The 12,687-nt window shown below is 48.3% G+C and overlaps 1 protein-coding gene across 1 annotated transcript in view; it reads right to left on the reverse strand.

Annotated features, from left to right (window-relative positions):
- Positions 1-9,191, reverse strand: part of LOC144488780 (sorting nexin-32-like) — a 56,128-nt gene extending 46,937 nt beyond the window's left edge. Inside the window, exon 1 of the mRNA XM_078206879.1 lies at positions 9,066-9,191. Coding sequence (XP_078063005.1) covers positions 9,066-9,110 — 45 coding nt within the window. The 5' untranslated portion in view covers positions 9,111-9,191. The remainder of the gene's footprint in view (positions 1-9,065) is intronic.
- Between the last annotated feature and the right edge of the window lie 3,496 nt (positions 9,192-12,687).

Genomic DNA, 12,687 nt, shown 5'->3' on the forward strand with positions numbered 1-12,687 from the left:
GATTGGACATCAGTCAGTCCCCGTGTGTGGTGTAGGTACACCCACAGTGCTGTTAGGGAGGGAGTTCCGGGATTTTGACCCCAGCCACAGTGAAGAAATGGCTGATATAGAATCATACAGCGCAGAAGAGGCCCTTCTGCCCATCGAGTGAGTCCACACTGACACATGAGAAACACCTGAACCCCCACCTAATCCCGTTCACCGACACTTGGTCCATAGCCCCGAATGTTATGATGTGCCAAGTTTTCAGGTGTCCAGATCACCAACAACCTGTCCTGGTCCCCCCACGCCGACACTATAGTTAAGAAAGCCCCACCAACACCTCTACTTTCTCAGGAGGCTAAGGAAATTTGGCATGTCCGCTACAACTCTCACCAACTTTTACCGATGCCCCATAGAAAGCATTCTTTCTGGTTGTATCACAGCTTGGTATGGGGCTCCTGCTCTGCCCAAGACTGCAAGGAACTACAAAAAGGTCGTGAATGTAGCCCAATCCATCACGCAAAGTTTTGGGGCGGCACGGTAGCACAGTGGTTAGCACTGCTGCTTCACAGCTCCAGGGTCCCGGGTTCGATTCCCGGCTCGGGTCACTGTCTGTGTGGAGTTGGCACATTCTCCTCGTGTCTGCGTGGGTTTCCTCCGGGTGCTCCGGTTTCCTCCCACAGTCCAAAGATGTGCGGGTTAGGTTGATTGGCCATGCTAAAAATTGCCCCTTGGTGTCCTGAGATGCGTAGGTTAGAGGGATTAGCGGGTAAGATATGTGGGGGTAGGGCCTGGGTGGGATTGTGGTCGGTGCAGACTCGATGGGCCGAATGGCCTCCTTCTGCACTGTAGGGTTTCTATAATAAAAAAACCCAGCCTCCCATCCAGTCTACACTTCCCGCTGCCTCGGGGAAAAGCAGCCAGCATAATCAAGGACCCCACGCACCCCGGACATTCTCTCTTCCACCTTCTTCCGTCAGGAAAAAGATACAAAAGTCTGAGGTCACGAACCGACCGACTCGAGAACAGCTTCTTCCCTGCTGCTGTCAGAGTTTTAGAACATAGAAAAGCTACAGCACAAACAGGCCCTTCGGCCCACAAGTTGCGCCGAACATGTCCCTACCTACTAGGCTTACCTATAACCCTCTATCTTACTAACTTCCATGAACTTATCCAAAAGTCTCTGAAAAGACCCTATCGAATCCGCCTCCACCACCACTACCGGCAGCCGATTCCACGCACCCACCACCCTCTGGGTGAAAAACTTACCCCTGTGGATCCAGAACTGGCTTGCCTGCAGAAGGCAGAGAGTGGCTGTGGAGGGGTCTTTCTCTGCATGGAGGTCAGTGACCAGTGGAGTGCCCCAGGGATCTGTTCTGGGACCCTTGCTGTTTGTCATTTTCATAAATGACCTGGATGAGGAAGTGGAGGGATGGGTTGGTAAGTTTGCTGACGACACCAAGGTAGGTGGTGTTGTGGATAGTTTGGAGGGATGTCAGAAGTTGCAGCGAGACATAGATAGAATGCAAGACTGGGCGGAGAAGTGGCAGATGGACTTCAACCCGGATAAGTGTGTGGTGATCCATTTTGGCAGATCCAATGGGATGAAGCAGCAGTATAATATGAAGGGTACCATTCTTAGCAGTGTAGAGGATCAGAAGGACCTTGGGGTCCGGGTCCATAGGACTCTTAAATCGGCCTCGCAGGTGGAGGATGCGGTCAAGAAGGCGTACGGCGTACTGGCCTTCATTAATCGAGGGATTGAGTTTAGGAGTCGGGAGATAATGCTGCAGCTTTATAGGACCCTGGTTAGACCCCACTTGGAGTACTGCGCGCAGTTCTGGTCACCTCATTACAGGAAAGATGTTGAAGCCATTGAAAGGGTGCAGAGGAGATTTACAAGGATGTTGCCTGGATTGGGGGGCATGCCTTATGAGGATAGGTTGAGGGAGCTTGGTCTCTTCTCCCTGGAGAGACGAAGGATGAGAGGTGACCTGATAGAGGTTTACAAGATGTTGAGAGGTCTGGATAGGGTAGACTCTCAGAGGCTATTTCCAAGGGCTGAAATGGTTGCTACGAGAGGACACAGGTTTAAGGTGCTGGGGGGTAGGTACAGAGGAGATGTCAGGGGTAAGTTTTTCACTCAGAGGGTGGTGGGTGAGTGGAATCGGCTGACGTCGGTGGTGGTGGAGGCAAACTCGTTGGGGTCTTTTAAGAGACTTCTGGATGAGTACATGGGATTTAATGGGATTGAGGGCTATAGATAGGCCTAGAGGTGGGGATGTGATCGACGCAACTTGTGGGCCGAAGGGCCTGTTTGTGCTGTGGCTTTCTATGTTCTAACATCTCCTCTGTACCTACTCCCCAGCACCCTAAACCTGTGACTTTTGAATGGACCTACCTTGCATTAAGTTGATCTTTCTCTACACCCTAGCTATGACTGTAACACTACATTCTGCACCCTCTCCTTTCCTTCTCTATGAACGGTATGCTTCGTCTGTATAGTGCGCAAGAAACAATACTTTTCACTGTATCCCAGTACATGTGACAATAATAAATCAAGAGCTCATCCAGGTACTTTGTAAAGGATGTGAGGCATCCCGCCTCCCCCACCCTCCCAGGCAGCGCATTCCAGACCCTCACCAGCCTCTGGGTAAAAACGTTTTCCTCACATCCCCCCCTGCCCCTCACCTTGAACCGATGTCCCCTGACCCTTCAACTAAGGAGAACAGCTCCACCCTGTCCGTGTCCCTCATAATCTTGAACACCTCGATCGGGTCGCCCCTCAGTCTTCTCTGCTCCAGAGAAAACAACCCAAACCTGTCCAACCTCTCTTCATAACTTAAACACTCCGTCCCAGGCAGCATCCTGGTGAATCTCCTCTGCACCCCCTCCAGTGCGACCACATCCTTTTCCAAGTTGGGATGGTGAGCGACTTGGAGAGGGAACTTGCAGGTGGGGGTGTTCCCCATGTCTCTGCTTCCCCCCTTGTCTTTCCATGGAATCATAGAAACCCTACAGTACAGATAGAGGCCATTCAGCCCATCGAGTCTGCACCGACCACAATCCCACCCAGGCCCTACCCTCACATATTTTACCCGCTAATCCCTCTAACCTACGGCATCTCAGGACACCAAGGGGCAATTTTTAGCACGGCCAATCAACCTAACCCGCACATCTTTGGACTGTGGGAGGAAACCGGAGCACCCGGAGGAAACCCACGCAGACACGAGGAGAATGTGCAAACTCCACACAGACAGTGACCCGAGCCGGGAATCGAACCCGGGTCCCTGGAGCTGTGAAGCAGCAGTGCTAACCCACTGTGCCACCGTGCTGCCCCTTTTTATACACATTAAATATGCCTATAAATCTTCTGCTTATATGTATGTTAAACTCCATGGAATCATAGAATCCCTACAGATGGTACAGGTCGTGGGTTTGTAGGTGGTACAGGTCGTGGGTTTGTAGGTGGTACAGGTCGTGGGTTTGTAGGTGGTACAGGTCGTGGGTTTGTAGGTGGTACAGGTCGTGGGTTTGTAGGTGGTACAGGTCGTGGGTTTGTAGGTGGTACAGGTCGTGGGTTTGTAGGTGGTACAGGTCGTGGGTTTGTAGGTGGTACAGGTCGTGGGTTTGTAGGTGGTACAGGTCGTGGGTTTGTAGGTGGTACAGGTCGTGGGTTTGTAGGTGGTACAGGTCGTGGGTTTGGAAGGTGGTACAGGTCGTGGGTTTGGAAGGTGGTACAGGTCGTGGGTTTGTAGGTGGTACAGGTCGTGGGTTTGTAGGTGGTACAGGTCGTGGGTTTGGAAGGTGGTACAGGTCGTGGGTTTGGAAGGTGGTACAGGTCGTGGGTTTGTAGGTGGTACAGGTCGTGGGTTTGTAGGTGGTACAGGTCGTGGGTTTGTAGGTGGTACAGGTCGTGGGTTTGTAGGTGGTAAGGTCGTGGGTTTGTAGGTGGTACAGGTCGTGGGTTTGGAAGGTGGTACAGGTCGTGGGTTTGTAGGTGGTACAGGTCGTGGGTTTGGAAGGTGGTACAGGTCGTGGGTTTGGAGGTGGTACAGGTCGTGGGTTTGTAGGTGGTACAGGTCGTGGGTTTGTAGGTGGTACAGGTCGTGGGTTTGGAAGGTGCTGTCCAAGGATTTTGATTTGATTTATTATTGTCACATTAACACAGTGAGAAGTATTGTTTCTTGTGCATTATACACACAAAGCATACCGTTCATAGAGAAGGAAAGAACAAAGAACAATACAGCACAGGAACAGGCCCTTCGGCCCTCCAAGCCCGCGCCGCTCCCTGGTCCAAACTAGACCATTCTTTTGTATCCCTCCATTCCCACTCCGTTCATGTGGCTATCTAGATAAGTCTTAAACGTTCCCAGTGTGTCCGCCTCCACCACCTTGCCCGGCAGCGCATTCCAGGCCCCCACCACCCTCTGTGTAAAATACGTCCTTCTGATGTCGGTGTTAAACCGCCCCCCGCCTCACCTTGAAAAAGGAGAGGGTGCAGAATGTAGTGTTACAGTCATAGCTAGGGTGTAGAGAAAGATCAACTTAATACGAAGCAAGTCCATTCAAAAGTCTGACGGCAGCAGGGAAGAAGCCGTTCTTGAGTCGGTCGGTCCGTGACCTCAGACTTTTGTATCTTTTTCCCGACTGAAGAAGGTGGAAGAGAGAATGTCCGGGGTGCGTGGGGGTCCTTGATTATGCCGGCTGCTTTTCCCCCCCGAGGCAGCGGGAAGTGTAGACAGAGTCAATGGATGGGAGGCTGGTTTGCGTGATGGATTGGGCTACAATCACGACCCTTTTGCAGTCTTGGGCCTTCGTAAGTCATCGTCTCTTTCTCTCTCGGAAATAGGACAGCTCCCTCAACACAACAATCCTTCAGGTGACACTGCAGAGACAGAACTGGGTTATGTACAAAAGTAGGGCCCAGCTTCCACAACCTGACCCACATAGCTTCACACAACAACCAAGTCTTGGCACCGCGCCCCAGTCTGCCTCTTGCCGCAAGATCGCAAAACAATCACCCCCTCTTTTGATTTTAAAAATACAAAAAAAGGACGACGACTGGGGGCAAACCTCGAGTTCACAGATTTGTCGAGATCGTCTGGTCACCCTGTTACCGAAAGGATATTATTAAAACTAGAAAAAGTGCAGAAAAGATTTACTAGGATGCTACCGGGACTTGATGGTTTGAGTTATAAGGAGAGGCTGGATAGACTGGGACTTTTTTCCTCTGGAGCAAAGAACAAAGAACAGTACAGCACGGGAAACAGGCCCTTCGGCCCTCCAAGCCTGTGCCGCTCCTTGGTCCAACTGGACCAATCGTTTGTATCCCTCCATTCCCAGGCTGCTCATGTGACTATCCAGGTAAGTCTTAAACGATGTCAGCGTGTCTGCCTCCACCACCCTACTTGGCAGCGCATTCCAGGCCCCCACCACCCTCTGTGTAAAAAAACGTCCAAAGCGTAGGAGGCTGAGGGGTGATCTTATAGAGGTCTATAAAATAATGAGGGGCACAGATCAGCTAGATAGTCAATATCTTTTCCCAAAGGTAGGGGAGTCTAAAACTAGAGGGCATAGGTTTAAGGTGAGAGGGGAGAGATGCAAAAGTGTCCAGAGGGGCAATTTTTTCACACAGAGGGTGGTGAGTGTCTGGAACGAGCTGCCAGAGGCAGTAGTAGAGGCGGGTACAATTTTGTCTTTTAAAAAGCGTTTAGACAGTTACATGGGTACGATGGGTATAGAGGGATATGGGCCAAATGTGGGCAATTGGGACTAGCTTAGGGGTTAAAAGCAAAGGGGCGGCATGGACAAGTTGGGCCGAGGGGCCTGTTTCCATGCTGCAAACCTCTATGACGATCAGATATGCATAGCTAAGAGGAGGAGAGAGAGAGAAAAGGTACAAAATACATATCAGTACTTGGGAGAATGAGGTGACCAAAGACATTGCTTTAAATAAAGGACACTGCATTTAAACAGATGTATTGGTTTAAACTGCACACAAGCAGACAATTTGTAAGATGCACACTTCAGGAAGCGTAAAGGAGAACATGCCCCTCTCTACATCAATGGGGACAAAGTAGAAAGGGTCGAGAGCTTCAAGTTTTTAGGTGTCCAGATCACCAACAACCTGTCCTGGTCCCCCCCATGCCGACACTATAGTTAAGAAAGCCCCACCAACGCCTCTACTTTCTCAGAAGACGAAGGAAATTTGGCATGTCAGCTACGACTCTCACCAACTTTTACAGATGCACCATAGAAAGCATTCTTTCTGGTTGTATCACAGCTCGGTCTGGGGCTCCTGCTCTGCCCAAGACCGCAAGGAACTACAAAAGGTCGTGAATGTAGCCCAATCCATCACGCAAACCCAGCCTCCCATCCATTGACTCTGTCTACACTTCCCGCTGCCTCGGGGAAAAGCAGCCAGCATAATTAAGGACCCCACGCACCCCAGACATTCTCTCTTCCACCTTCTTAGGTAAACTGGGGTTGTTCTCACTGGAATGACGGAGGATGAGGGGTGACCTAATAGAGGTGTATAAAATTATGAAAGGCATAGATAGGGTGAACGGTGGGAAGCTTTTCCCCAGGTCGGTGGTGACTTTCACGAGGGGTCATAGGTTCAAGGTGAGGGGGGGGGGGGGGGAGAGAGAGAGAGAGAGAGAGAGAGAGAGAGAGAGAGAGAGAGAGAGAGAGAGAGAGAGAGAGAGAGAGAGAGAGAGAGGTTTAACACGGATATCAGAAGGGCGTATTTTACACAGAGGGTGGTGGGGACCTGGAATGCGCTGCCGGGCAAGGTGGTGGAGGCGGACACAATGGGAACTTTTAAGACTTATCTAGATAGCCACATGAACAGAGTGGGAATGGAGGGATACAAAAGAATGGTCTAGTTTTGGACCAGGGAGCGGCGCAGGCTTGGAGGGCCGAAGGGCCTGTTTCTGTGCTGTATTATTCTTCCGTTGGGAAAAATATACTAAAGTCTGAGGTCACGTACCAACCGACTCAAGAACAGCTTCTCCCCTGCTGCTGTCAGATGTTTGAATGGACCTACCTCGCATTAAGTTGATCTTTCTCTACACCCTAGCTATGACTGTAACACTACATTCTGCACCCTCTCCTTTCCTTCTCTATGAATGGCATGCTTTGTCTGTATAGCGCGCAAGAAACAATACTTTTTACTATGTTAATACATGCGACAATAATAAATCAAATCAAAAAAGATATATTTCAAATTGTACAAACAGACAATTTGGAAAAGCGCACTGGTATATTTCAAGTTGCACACAATTTGTAAGATGCACAGAGATATTGCACACACAAACAGGCAATGATGGGCTTTGTCTTTCGTTGAAATACCTGCAAGGGGACAATGTAGGGAAGGCAGCAAAAAGAAAAGCATACCCGAGAAGGGACACATTGCAAACTCAGAAAAACAAAAAAACATAAATATATGTATTTATTAATACACCAGGGACAGAGTTTTTCTTCAAGCAGAGATAGGAGATGAAAGGTGTAATTATAATTTAAAATCACAGCAGATTTAGGCAAGAGGGTGAATTTTAAAATTCACACAGCAGATTTGGGAAAAAGAAATGTGAAAATCACAGCAGATTTGGGGGGTGAATTTTTTTTTAAAAAACCACACTGCAGATTTGGAAAAAGGGTCAAAATTTAAAATTAGATAACAGAAACGGTAGCACAGTGGTTAGCACTGCTGCTTCACAGCTCCAGGGACCTGGGTTTGATTCCCGGCTTGGGTCACTGTCTGTGTGGAGTTTGCACATTCTCCCCGTGTCTGCGTGGGTTTCCTCCGGGTGCTCCGGTTTCCTCCCACAGTCTGAAAGACGTGCGGGTTAGGTTGATTGGCCATGCTAAAAAAAATTGCCCCTTATTGTCCTGAGATGCCGTAGGTTAGAGGGATTAGCGGGTAAATATGTAGGGATATGGGGGTAGGGCCTGGGTGGGATTGTGGTCGGTGCAGACTCGATGGGCCGAATGGCCTCTTTCTGCACTGTAGGGTTTCTATGATTCTATGAAACGTGAAAATCACAGCCGATTTGGGGAAAAAGGAACTTGAAAATCACAGCCGATTTGGGGAAAAAGGAACTTGAAAATCACAGCCGATTTGGGGAAAAAGGAACTTGAAAATCACAGCCGATTTGGGGAAAAAGGAACTTGAAAATCACAGCCGATTTGGGGAAAAAGGAACTTGAAAATTACAGCCGATTTGGGGAAAAAGGAACTTGAAAATCACAGCCGATTTGGGGGGGGAAGGAAACGTGAAAATCACAGCCGATTTGGGGAAAAGGAAACGTGAAAAATCACAGCAGATTTTGGGAAAGGGAAACGTGAAAAATCACAGCCGATTTGGGGGAAAAGAAACGTGAAATATCAAAGCTGATTTGGGGGAAAAGAAACGTGAAAAATCACAGCCGATTTGGGGAAAAGAAAATTGAAAATCACAGCAGATTTGGGGAAAAGAAACTCGAAAATCACAGCCGATTTGGGGAAAAGAAACTTGAAAATCACAGCAGATTTGGGGAAAAGAAACTTGAAAATCACAGCAGATTTGGGGGGGGGCGCGGGGGTGAAATTTTAAAATCCACACAGCAAATTTGGAAAAAAAGGGGCAAAAATTTAAAATTAGATAACACATTTGGAAAGAAGGGAAAGAGAATTTTAAAATCCACACAGCAGATTTGGAAAGGGAAATTTAAAATCACAGCAGATTTGGGGAAGGAAGGTGAATTATGAGGTGGTTCAGGAGGGAGGGTGGGTCAGGGCAGCCTTTATAGTTTCCCTGCTAGGCAACAGGGGTTTAACTTACAACCCAGGGAGGTGTTTAATGATGACCCCAAAGATGCTGGAAGTTTAAGATTGGAGGGATTAGTCTCCACATCAGGTCCCCCAGCAGCTTCTCAATGGCACAATTCAGAGACAGGTCTGCAGAGGCATTATTATTAGCTGTTGTTTTGGGGGTTTTTTATTGCCCCCCCCAATCTTTCAGCCTTTGTTTTAAAAGGTGCATCTTTTTTTTTTGTTGTGTGTGAGGCTGCTGGGTGTGTTTTATTGCAGGGACTTACCTTGCAGTCCTCTCCCTCAAACAGCTCTGAGCTGTCCTCCTCCATTGCTGCTGCTCGTCTGTCTCTGCCTGCCTGTGACCACCTCCACCTGGGAGCTGGCTGCCAAACTAGCTCACTGGGAGGACCCCACTGGCTGACTGGGAGGACCAGCGGGTTTTTGAAGGACTTCCCCTCTTGTACCCGCCCCGCGCCTCCTCGGCAGCCCGCCCCCGGGCCACTCCGATTGGTTCGTCTCCGCTTGACGCAGCTCCCATTGGCCGCCAGGTACGTCAATCAATGGACCGCGCCCCCCTTCATAAGGTGGAACGGGTCCCCCCCCCCCCTCCGTGGATGCCGCTTGTCTCTGTGCGATGCCGGCGTCGGACTGGGGTAAACACGGTCAGAGGTCTCACAACACCACAGGTTAAAGTCCGACCTGTTGTTGGACTTTAACCGGGCGACGCTTGTCGCTGTGACCAGCTCCACCGGGAGGAGCTGGCTGGTGGAGTGGGAGGACTCCTCTGACCAACTGGGAGGACCATCGACTTTTCACAACCCCCCCCCCTCTTGTCCTGTCCGACGTTTCGTTGGCAAGAGGCCGCGGACCACTCCGATTGGTTCAACCCCGCTGTCCCTGGCTTCCCATTGGTCAATGTCCACGTCAGTCAAGCGGGAGCCCGCCTCTCCATAAGGTGGAACGGATTAATTTCATGTTTCTCCTCCCCTCACGTCGCCGAGCTGCCCCCGCGGGCGGGGGGGTTATTTATTTATTTAATTATTTTTTGATTCTTCGGCCCGCTTTCCCCTCAAAAAAGACCCAGAAACCGCGCCTCCCCAGAAATGATCCGGGAGGTCGGAGGAAGCAGGTGAGGCGATGATATATATTTATTGGCCATGTATTTATTTTATTTTCAGGACTGTGAGGAGAGGCGGTGCGTGTCTGCGAACTTCAGTCGGAGCCGCTGCTCAACCGCGAGAGGCCTCCTCAACAGGTCACCTGACCCGGCGGGAGGTGGCGCTGGCGGGAGCAGAGCTTCGCGGAGCCGGAAGAGGGCGGCGGTGACGTCAGGACGGCGGTGACGTCATGGTGAAATGACGTCACCATCACCACCAACTCATTATACACCCCCCATCACATATATATCCCCATTATATACACCCCCATCACATATATATCCCCATTATATACACACACCCCCATCACATATATATCCCCATTATACACACCCCCCCATCACATATATATCCCCATTATATACACACACCCCCATCACATATATATCCCCATTATATACACACACCCCCATCACATATATATCCCCATTATACACACCCCCCATCACATATATATCCCCATTATATACACACCCCCATCACATATATATCCCCATTATATACACCCCCCATCACATATATATCCCCATTATATACACCCCCATCACATATATATCCCCATTATATACACACCCCCATCACATATATATCCCCATTATATACACCCCCCATCACATATATATCCCCATTATATTCACCCCCATCACATATATATCCCCATTATATACACACCCCCATCACATATATATCCCCATTATATACACACCCCCATCACATATATATCCCCATTATACACACACCCCCCCATCACATATATATCCCCATTATATTCACCCCCATCACATATATATCCCCATTATATACACACACCCCCATCACATATATATCCCCATTATATACACCCCCATCACATATATATCCCCATTATATACACACCCCCATCACATATATATCCCCCATTATACACACACCCCCCCATCACATATTATCCCCATTATATTCACCCCATCACATATATTCCCCATTATATTCACCCCCATCACATTATCCATTATATACACACCCCCATCACATATATATCCCCATTATATTCACCCCCATCACATATATATCCCCATTATATACACACCCCCATCACATATATATCCCCATTATACACACACCCCCCCATCACATATATATCCCCATTATATTCACCCCCACACATATATATCCCCATTATATACACACCCCCATCACATATATATCCCATTATATACACCCCCATCACATATATATCCCCATTATATTCACCCCCATCACATATATATCCCATTATATACACACCCCCATCACATATATATCCCCATTATATTCACCCCCATCACATATATATCCCCATTATATACACACCCCCATCACATATATATCCCCATTATATACACACCCCCATCACATATATATCCCCATTATATTCACCCCCATCACATATATAATCCCCATTATATACACCCCCCCATCACATATATATCCCCATTATATTCACCCCCATCACATATATATCCCCATTATATACACACCCCCATCACATATATCCCCATTATATACACCCCCATCACATATATATCCCCATTATATTCACCCCCATCACAGTATATATCCCCATTATATACACACCCCCATCACATATATATCCCCATTATATACACCCCCATCACATATATATCCCCATTATATACACACCCCCATCACATATATATCCCCATTATATACACACACCCCCATCACATATATATCCCCATTATATACACCCCCCATCACATATATATCCCCATTATATACACACACCCCCATCACATATATATCCCCATTATATACACCCCCCATCACATATATATCCCCATTATATACACACCCCCATCACATATATATCCCCATTATATACACCCCCCATCACATATATATCCCCATTATATACACCCCCATCACATATATATCCCCATTATATACACACACCCCCATCACATATATATCCCCATTATACACACACCCCCATCACATATATATCCCCATTATATACACCCCCATCACATATTTCTCCCCTAGGCGTTTGATAAGGTCCCCCATGGTCGGCTTATGATGAAAGTAAGGAGGTGTGGGATAGAGGGAAAGTTGGCCGATTGGATAGTTAACTGGCTATCTGATCGAAGACAGAGGGTGGTGGTGGATGGAAAATTTTCGGACTGGAGGCAGGTTGCTAGCGGAGTGCCGGCAGGGATCGGTGCTTGGTCCTCTGCTCTTTGTGATTTTTATTAATGACTTAGAGGAGGGGGCTGAAGGGTGGATCAGTAAATTTGCTGATGACACCAAGATTGGTGGAGTAGTGGATGAGGTGGAGGGCTGTTGTAGGCTGCAAAGAGACATAGATAGGATGCAAAGCTGGGCTGAAAAATGGCAAATGGAGTTTAACCCTGATAAATGTGAGGTGATTCATTTTGGTAGGACTAATTTAAATGTGGATTACAGGGTCAAAGGTAGGGTTCTGAAGACTGTGGAGGAACAGAGAGATCTTGGGGTCCATATCCACAGATCTCTAAAGGTTGCCACTCAAGTGGATAGAGCTGTGAAGAAGGCATATAGTGTGTTAGCTTTTATTAACAGGGGGTTGGAGTTTAAGAGCCGTGGGGTTATGCTGCAACTGTACAGGACCTTGGTGAGACCGCATTTGGAATATTGTGTGCAGTTCTGGTCACCTCACTATAAGATGGGATGTGGAAGCGCTGGAAAGAGTGCAGAGGAGATTTACCAGGATGGCTGCCTGGTTTGGAGT

This window comes from Mustelus asterias, unplaced genomic scaffold, assembly GCF_964213995.1.
Source record: "Mustelus asterias unplaced genomic scaffold, sMusAst1.hap1.1 HAP1_SCAFFOLD_1856, whole genome shotgun sequence".
Lineage (NCBI taxonomy): Eukaryota > Metazoa > Chordata > Chondrichthyes > Carcharhiniformes > Triakidae > Mustelus > Mustelus asterias.